This window comes from Haplochromis burtoni, unplaced genomic scaffold, assembly GCF_018398535.1.
Source record: "Haplochromis burtoni strain Fernald_Lab_line unplaced genomic scaffold, NCSU_Asbu1 Contig_288, whole genome shotgun sequence".
NCBI lineage: Eukaryota > Metazoa > Chordata > Actinopteri > Cichliformes > Cichlidae > Haplochromis > Haplochromis burtoni.
In genome coordinates, this window is record NW_024582649.1 from 741,561 (window position 1) to 751,170 (window position 9,610).

The window sequence follows — 9,610 nt, forward strand, 5'->3', positions numbered from 1 at the left end:
TCCTTGCAACAGCCAAACCCAGTCGCCCATCAGATTGCCAAACGGAGAAGCATGATTTGTCGCTCCAGACAACACATCTCCACTGCTCAAGATTCCAGCAATACCATGCTTTACACCACTGCGTGTTATTGAGCTTATCTGAAGTCTGAGTCTGCAGAAGGTTTGGGACCTCTATGCACATCACCATCCGCTGACCCCCCTCTGTGATTTTACTACCACTTTGTGACCAAGTTGCTGTCTTTCCCGGATGGCAAGGAAGATTCATAGACGTTGTTAAGGAGGGCATGCAGAGGCGGTTGATGTGACAGTAGGGGATGCTGGAATAGGGTGAGATGGAAGGAGATGATCTGTTGTGACAACGCCTAAAGAAAAAGAAAGAAGTAACTTCAGATGAAAAACAACCTAATACACTATTTTGACAATATAATGTATTTCAGTGTGGTTGCTGAAACAGAGATTAAGCCAAAAGTCTAGGAACATCCTGTGGAAAAACAGGCTGTTTCTACACTAACACTACACTAAGTACGTTCTATGAATCAGTAGCTTGCAAAACAATCATTACTAGCAGTAAATTGAAATAATCGTTTTTTTGGATGACTTTATGATTACCTCACATTATTGTAGAGCCGTTTTGGTCAACTTTTATTTATAACATTACTTCAATTCACTGAGGGTTGCAGAGGCAATTGTTTATGAGCAGCTCTCTTATGGTCCCATCATAGCATTTCAATGAGGTTGAGTTTTTGGCTTTGACTGAGCCATTGCAAAAAGGCTCAGTTACAAAGTATTTCCAGCCATTGTAATTTTGCTAGTGATTCTCCTATTGCATGACTCAGTTTTTGTCAGGCTTTAGATGTCAGACAGATAGTCTCCCATTTAGAATACTTTGATATATGGAGGAGTTCATGGTCAACTCAATGACTGGTGAGTACCTAAATCATTACCCCTCCACCACTGTGCTTTAATCCTGTTTTGTTTGGTTTTTTTGTGCAATTTTTCTTTGCATTGCACAGTCTGACCTTGTGATGAATTTTCCAAGGGTTAAGCAACAACTTGTTTCGCACTTTTAAATAGACTTTCTCACTGTAAAATGATGGCCTTCATACTGTTTGGACATGGCCTTATAACCCTTGCAAAATTGATGGATAGCAACAGTTGCTTTTCTAAGATCATCCTTGAGATAATGTTAACACACACTTGAGCGTTCCGGACTAGCAAACTGCCAAAACCTTTGCCTTTATAGAGGAGCTCACACCTGCTGATGATCAGCTAATCAAATGCATTAGCAGCGCCTGGCTGCTCCTTACTCTCCAAAGTCTCTCTAATTGTTTTTGATAAATAAATACTGACATGGTGTAATATGTCATGTGCTGGTATTCAGGTTGTATTTTGAGACCTAGTGTAAGATTTAATATGTCCTGATATCTAATTCAGTTGTAGAATTGGGTCCAAAACTTCGTCCCTTCAGGTCCCAAAGTCAAACGAACACTGCAGCATCACTGAGAGTTAAAAACTGTCTAAATTCTTTCATCTTTAATAAAATGATCAGCGTTGCTGCTTTACCAGGTGTAACAATTAAGTTTAACATCCAGGCATCCATGAAAACAGAATTTATTAAATTTAATGGAGTTAGAAGTTAGCAGGAAGTTAGCTCGCTAGTTTCCACCTAAACATGATATAGCATGTTCTGACTGAGAGATTTCTGAAAAAATTCAAACGTACAGCTCTGCTATCACTTCCAACATAAATGAAGACAGAAAACTAAACAGCAGTGACGTTTGTAGGGTTACTGAAGTTGGGCTAGCTGGTATATAATGATGTGCTACGTGATCGCTAGCGACACAGCAAAACATAAACATAGTGAAGCTGGAGGATGAACGCTAACTTTTTTCCACTCAATAAAAGTTAACGTGAGGGTTCCTGATGGTTAGGGACAAATGCAATCGCATGGCAGGATGCTGTAAACGGACCAAACTTCAGTCAGGAGAACAACTGAGATAATCCATCCACAATATGAGGTTAGTCATTAATATACTGCAACAACATGGGAATAGAGCAGCTGCGAGAGAATTCAACATTAATGAATCAATGGTACGGAAGTGGAGGAAGCAAGAAGTAAAGTTGGACTTATCTGACTGTTTTGTTTCGCTTTATGTACCTTATGTATGAAAACAGACCCATTCATCGACAGTGCACCTTATGGTCTGAAAAATACGGTAGTTGCGACTATACTATGGATGCACACTACTGTGCAGAACTCTCTAGACACCCATAATTTCTCTATATTTTGTGTGGAAAGAGACAGCGTTTGTCTTTTTTTTAAAAGTAGTCTTGAGCAATAGTTCTCCAGGCACAGGCACTGAATTCAAATATGAAATTTTTGGTTCAAGTCGCTGTCAATACCATGTGCCTGGAGGAGGTCAAGAAAGAGGTACAACTGTGTGTCTTCTACAGCTATCTGTAAAACATGGTGAAGACTCGGTCATGGGCTGGGGCTTTATTTCACCTGGTGGAGTTTCGAATCTTTTAAAAATTATTGGAATCCTGAACACAGAAAACTACCGTCAACTGTAATCCACCATGCAATACAATCTCCAAAGCACCTGATTAGTAGCTGCTTAAAGTTTAAGCATGACAATTAACTCACTGCCAACAGATTTTTGTGATCACAATTTCAAAGAACTTGAAGTAACATCAGCAATGCTCTATCAGAAGCATTCATTGCATTGCAAAAAGACTTGGATATACCACGCTTACCAGCCATTTTCAGTGACACCCATGAAAAGCTTCATTGAAAAATGACAAAAAGGGGAGACTGAAAATCGGCTCTACCACAGCGTTTGTATTTTTTCAAACATAAAGCAGTTAATCGAAAGATGAAGACTGAATAACCAAGAATGGCAAATCTATCATGAAGTTAATATCAGTCTATTTCTTCATTTCTGCATCCAGTCCATTTCTTTACTTCCATGTTATTATCTTTCTCTCCTTTTTGCCTGTAACGTTTCCCCTCCTCCATCCACTCCTCCTCTACATGCAGTAATAAGAGCAGAGAGGTCAGTCATTCGACCCTCTGAGGCCGACCAGCCAACTTTAAATATTTCACACAATTTTAAATGAGCGCACATGAATCATAGATCACAGGCTGCACTGGTGAGCGTACTTGTGTGTGTGTGCGTTTGTGGGTGTATGTGTGTGTGTGTGTTGAGGTGCTCAAACCTGGAGCTCCTTCTAATAACCTCTGGCTGTCTGTCTCAGTGAGGAGGTCTGATGTGGAATTTAGATCCAACGGTGCCAGTCGCTCACCGGAGGCATAACGAGCGGCCTTTCATCATTGGCCGTGATGGACGGATGATGAAACAAAGCGTTAGGGATGAAAACCCTGCCCGTTTTTCATCTGCACTTTCACTGGGGCTGATCTCTCTAATTCCCAACATGCACCAGAAGTCAAAACATCACAAAAATCTGTAGAAGTATTTTGGAGACACGCCATGGCTACTGGAGACATGATGTGACGTTTAAGTTTGTGAAGAAAAATCAGTCGTCTAATCGTCCTACAGGGAATCTGACTCTCTGAGCACTTTGATTGAATTAATTACATTTATCTGTGACCAATTCTGAGTTGAATTCTGGGATAGTTTAGTTCAGCAGTAAGTTTGGATCACAAAGTAGAGCAGAATAAAGTGCAAGAAGAGATAAACCCATCAGTACATGTTCAACCTCTGATAAGCGATAAGAAATTCTTATATTTCTAAGATACAAAACTTTGATTTTTTTCCAACCCTTTTTACATGAATGAGGAGTGGATCTCACTGGGAGACTTTGTGGATAAAGAATTGGAACTCATGTGTCATTAGCCAATAAGGGGTGGCCCATTGGGATGGCTGTGGCTGAGTAGGTAGTTCAGGACATCTGCTAACTAGAAAGCTGGTGGTTTGATCCCTTGCTGCTCCAGGCTGCATGCCTTGGGCAAGATACTGAACCCGGAGTTGCTCTTGATGTATTCATAGGAGTGCTAATGTTAGCTAGAAACTTGGACACAGAGAAAAGTGCTTGTGTGAATGGGTGAATGAAACATGTTCTATAAAGTGTTTTGAGTGCTACATAGCAGGAGTCTCAAACTTAAATGAGCTGTGGGCCACTGCTCGCACTGTCATCTCATTGGAGGGCAACTTTAGTGTTCAAGTATTACAAAAAAAACCAACCAAGAAAACACCAACAAATATTTCTAAAAATGTAATGTTTTGTTTGTTTTTTAACTTTTAAGTTATTACATTCAGAACAGACATGACCGGGGGAAAGGGAAAGAAAGATGTAGACAAGAGAAGTTCAAGAAAAGGAGAGGGAAAGAAAAACAGAGGGGAAGGGGTGAGAAAAGACACTAAAAATCTACCAGATCACCTGCTGGAAAAAACAAAGAAAACAAGCAAAAAGAGAACAACACAGTAGGGAAACCACAGCAACAACCTAGATAAGCATAAGTAACAGTAAATAATAAATATTGAATTTTACTGAGCAGCACACAAGAATGACGACGCACAATATGTTTCGAGGCAGCAGCAAAGGAAGATAGTGTGCATCTGTGAATACCCGTGTGCATGAGTGAACTATTTGTCGTGGTTTTAGGCAAGGATTCAAGCGACACCTTGTAGAGCACTCAAACTCCGACCTTTATTATCTACTTCCTGTTTCAGAACCCCCTTTCACAATAAAACAGGTTATACTCAAACAGATTACACCACATCCTCCTTTCGCTGAAAACATCAAACTTACAAGAACATTTACTGCATATATGAAAACTGTACTCTTTTTTTTTTCTTAGAACCTTTCATAGAAACTTTTCTTTCTCTTCAACCTTTTTTCCTTTACTTTTAAACCCATGTTTTTCTTTTTTGTTTTGTTTATTTTCACAAGTCCAGTCTTTGTGGTTTTTTGACAACCCTGCCAGCCCTAGTTCTGACAGGACCTGGGTCTTCTGTCTTAGGAGTCAGAGTTGTAGTCACCGATAGGTTTGAAGCAGGCAGGGCGTTCTCTGTTGGACTGACAGGCGTAATTGGGGTTTGTAACTTTGGTGTGGCATCTGGCAATGGCTGGAGGTGATGCCTATTTCTCCTGATGGCTCCTGAAGGGGTCTCGACAATGTATGAGCGGGGTGTGGAGTGAGAGGAGATGACAGTCCCTTCACGCCCTACAGGGAGTGCAGAATTATTAGGCAAGTTGTATTTTTGAGGAATAATTTTATTATTGAACAACAACCATGTTCTCAATGAACCCAAAAAACTCATTAATATCAAAGCTGAATGTTTTTGGAAGTAGTTTTTAGTTTGTTTTTAGTTTTAGCTATTTTAGGGGGATATCTGTGTGTGCAGGTGACTATTACTGTGCATAATTATTAGGCAACTTAACAAAAAACAAATATATACCCATTTCAATTATTTATTTTTACCAGTGAAACCAATATAACATCTCCACATTCACAAATATACATTTCTGACATTCAAAAACAAAACAAAAACAAATCAGCGACCAATATAGCCACCTTTCTTTGCAAGGACACTCAAAAGCCTGCCATCCATGGATTCTGTCAGTGTTTTGATCTGTTCACCATCAACATTGCGTGCAGCAGCAACCACAGCCTCCCAGACACTGTTCAGAGAGGTGTACTGTTTTCCCTCCTTGTAAATCTCACATTTGATGATGGACCACAGGTTCTCAATGGGGTTCAGATCAGGTGAACAAGGAGGCCATGTCATTAGTTTTTCTTCTTTTATACCCTTTCTTGCCAGCCACGCTGTGGAGTACTTGGACGCGTGTGATGGAGCATTGTCCTGCATGAAAATCATGTTTTTCTTGAAGGATGCAGACTTCTTCCTGTACCACTGCTTGAAGAAGGTGTCTTCCAGAAACTGGCAGTAGGACTGGGAGTTGAGCTTGACTCCATCCTCAACCCGAAAAGGCCCCACAAGCTCATCTTTGATGATACCAGCCCAAACCAGTACTCCACCTCCACCTTGCTGGCGTCTGAGTCGGACTGGAGCTCTCTGCCCTTTACCAATCCAGCCACGGGCCCATCCATCTGGCCCATCAAGACTCACTCTCATTTCATCAGTCCATAAAACCTTAGAAAAACCAGTCTTGAGATATTTCTTGGCCCAGTCTTGACGTTTCAGCTTGTGTGTCTTGTTCAGTGGTGGTCGTCTTTCAGCCTTTCTTACCTTGGCCATGTCTCTGAGTATTGCACACCTTGTGCTTTTGGGCACTCCAGTGATGTTGCAGCTCTGAAATAAAATGGTAAATAAATGGTAAATGGCCTGTATTTATATAGCGCTTTACTAGTCCCTAAGGACCCCAAAGCGCTTTACATATCCAGTCATCCACCCATTCACACACACATTCACACACTGGTGATGGCAAGCTACATTGTAGCCACAGCCACCCTGGGGCGCACTGACAGAGGCGAGGCTGCCGGACACTGGCGCCACCGGGCCCTCTGACCACCACCAGTAGGCAACGGGTGAAGTGTCTTGCCCAAGGACACAACGACCGAGACTGTCCAAGCCGGGGCTCGAACCGGCAACCTTCCAATTACAAGGCGAACTCCCAACTCTTGAGCCACGATCGCCAAACTGGTGGCAAGTGGCATCTTGGCAGCTGCACGCTTGACTTTTCTCAGTTCATGGGCAGTTATTTTGCGCCTTGGTTTTTCCACACGTTTCTTGCGACCCTGTTGACTATTTTGAATGAAACGCTTGATTGTTCGATGATCACGCTTCAGAAGCTTTGCAATTTTGAGACTGCTGCATCCCTCTGCAAGATATCTCACTATTTTTGACTTTTTTGAGCCTGTCAAGTCCTTCTTTTGACCCATTTTGCCAAAGGAAAGGACGTTGCCTAATAATTATGCACACCTGATATAGGGTGTTGATGTCTGTAAACATACACGGCAGACCCAGTGGCATTTTGATGCTTTTTATTAATACTTAGCCGGTTGCTGTTTACAACGCAAACAGAGCTGCAGCTCTCCCGCTGCCCGCTCAACATTACCACAACAACCCAACCACAGGACCCAGTACAATATTTAATTCGGCGGGGCGTGATTGCGGATGCCGTGCAGGTGCGTCCGCCTCCTCTGCACGGCACCGCAGGCCACGCCCCGCCACATACCCCCATCGCCCGACTGAGGCCGGGGAACCATCCGGCCGAACGTACTCCCCCCACCGCGAGCGGGAGAGGGGATCAGCCCGGACCGTCGGCGCCCCCGGGCCCTGGCCAAGCGACGGGGAGTTGTGAGTTCAGGTGGCCGCCTGCGAACCCAGCAGCGTCGGCGAAGCTGGTCCGGAGGTCGGCCGCGTGGCAGGTGGACGCGGCGCTGTTGGTACGGTCGTGCGCCCCAGCTCGCAGGCGGCTGGGCAGATGTCCGGCAGGCACCGGCCTCTGGTGGAGGTGAGGCCGCTCTGCTCACCCCGCTAACCTCGGGCTTCGGTGGCGCGGACTCCCCTAGCACGGGCACCACCGACTTATCCCGTGGCTTCTCCGCCCCTCCCGGTGGGAGCAGCTCCCCTCACTGCGCCTCCAGCGCTGCCTCTACCGGCTGGAGCGGCTCCTTGGGCGCCGCCATCGCCGCTGTCTCTCCCGGCTGGAGCGGCTCCTCGGGCGCCGCCATCGCCGCTGTCTCTCCCGGCTGGAGCGGGCTCCTCGGGCGCCGCCATCGCCGCTGTCTCTCCCGGCTGGAGCGGCTCCTCGGGCGCCGCCTCCACCGCTGCCGGCTCCGCCGCCTTCTTCCGGGGCGCAGGAACGGGCACCGGGCCCTGCAGAGCCCCAGCGGCTCCCACGCGAGGTGTGGGGACAGGCGCTGTGGCAGGCTGCGTGCTAGTTGGTCGCAACCCGGGGGCCGGCACGGGCGCCTGCACGGACTGGATCTCCTCCACTCCAGCGCCTTTGGGAAGCGCCGGTGGGGGTGGCGGTGGTGTCGGGCAGGACCGGATCAGCGCCGCCAGATTCTCCATCCTCTGCAGGTGGCGTTCGGTCTGGTCCTGCAGCTCTTCCCGCCTGCGGCGCCACACCGCCGCCTGCTCCTGCTGCGTGGCCGCCAGCTCGGCCACCATTCTCGCCAGCTCCTCCCTCTGCTGGCCCACTCCTGGATCTGCCGTGCCTCCCGTCCTGGGTTTCGGCACCACTGTAAACATACACGGCAGACCCAGTGGCATTTTGATGCTTTTTATTAATACTTAGCCGGTTGCTGTTTACAACGCAAACAGAGCTGCAGCTCTCCCGCTGCCCGCTCAACATTACCACAACAACCCCATACACAGGACCCAGTACAATATTTAATTCGGCGGGGCGTGATTGCGGATGCCGTGCAGGTGCGTCCGCCTCCTCTGCACGGCACCGCAGGCCACGCCCCGCCACAATGTCATTAGACCACACCCCTTCTCATTACAGAGATGCACATCACCTAATATGCTTAATTGGTAGTAGGCTTTCGAGCCTATACAGCTTGGAGTAAGACAACATGCATGAAGAGGATGATGTGGACAGAATACTCATTTGCCTAATAATTCTGCACTCCCTGTAGTGTCTGTAATCCACACTGGTTGTCCCGGTGAGAGTGGAGGAAGTTCTGTCACACGATGTCTCCTGTTGTACGCAACACTGTCCTTCATCACTCTCTCTCTCGCTTTTGTCAACACTGTAGCCTTGTTGGGCAGGCTGGGATTGAGCAAAGAAGGAAGCTGGGGAACTGACGTGCGCAGTCTTCGTCCCATTAGTAGTTGCGCAGGGCTATATCCATTAGCCAATGGGGTTGCTCTGTAAGCTAGAAGTGCAAGATATGGGTCTTTTGCTTTCTTTAGCAGACTTTTCACAGTTTGGACATGACGCTCAGCCTCACCATTGCTTTGTGCAAATCTTGGACTGCTTGTTACATGCCTGAACCCATAAGCTGCTGTAAAGTCTTTGAATTGGGCCTGTGAGATGGCTGTATTCTGGCCAGCTGCTCTGACAAAAAGCCATGACATCTGAGCATATGCTGTCGGTTTTAAGCTGTTCCTTTAACTGTGTGATGTATGTCGAGGTAGCAGGCATGCATTTGACTATTTCATCCACATATATATTTGTGTCATCCAGTAGTTCAGCTGTAGCCTTAGAATCAGGGTCTTGGTTAACGGGTGCACGTGACAGTGCATCTGCTGTGAGGAGTGCTTTGCCTGGAGTGTGTGAGATGGTGTAACTGTACCTCATGAGCCTTAGGCGGAACCGTTGGATTCTGGGTGGAAGCTCGGTTAGAGCTTGCTGTCCTAGCAGGCTGACGAGTGGCTTGTGGTCAGTCTCTAAGGAGAAGTGTCTCCCGATGAGAAAATCTTTGAATCTTTCACAACCCCATGTTAGTCCAAGCGCCTCCTTCTCCACCTGTGCATACCTCTGTTCTGTTTCCGTTAAAGAACGAGACGCATATGCAACAGGTCTCCATTGCTCTCCCTCTTTTTGAAATAGGACTGCTCCCAGTCCATAGGAGGAAGCATCTGCAGACAGTTTTAACTCTTTGTTTGGGTCATAGAGTGCAAGAATGGGAGTTGACGTCAGATCGCCTTTTAGCTGATTGAACGCTTTT

The 9,610-nt window shown here is 46.2% G+C and overlaps 1 protein-coding gene across 1 annotated transcript; it reads left to right on the plus strand.

Moving 5' to 3' along the window:
* The first annotated feature begins 893 nt into the window (after nucleotides 1-893).
* On the plus strand, nucleotides 894-8,248 carry LOC121815740 (transcription initiation factor TFIID subunit 4-like). The gene is made up of 3 exons (XM_042227882.1): nucleotides 894-924; nucleotides 7,146-7,415; nucleotides 7,502-8,248. The coding sequence occupies exons 1-3, from the start codon at nucleotides 894-896 to the stop codon at nucleotides 8,230-8,232; spliced, it is 1,032 nt and encodes a 343-aa protein (XP_042083816.1). The 3' UTR covers nucleotides 8,233-8,248.
* Nucleotides 8,249-9,610: the final 1,362 nt, after the last annotated feature.

What these genes read in the sequence shown, in the direction of transcription:
- LOC121815740 (XM_042227882.1), top strand. Translation starts at nt 894, where the DNA reads ATGGAGGAGTTCATGGTCAACTCAATGACTG. An exon ending in CATGGTCAACTCAATGACTG is followed by an intron (nt 925 to 7,145) that starts GTGAGTACCTAA and finishes ACGGCACCGCAG; the next exon opens with GCCACGCCCCGCCACATACC. An exon ending in TCGCAGGCGGCTGGGCAGAT is followed by an intron (nt 7,416 to 7,501) that starts GTCCGGCAGGCA and finishes GGACTCCCCTAG; the next exon opens with CACGGGCACCACCGACTTAT.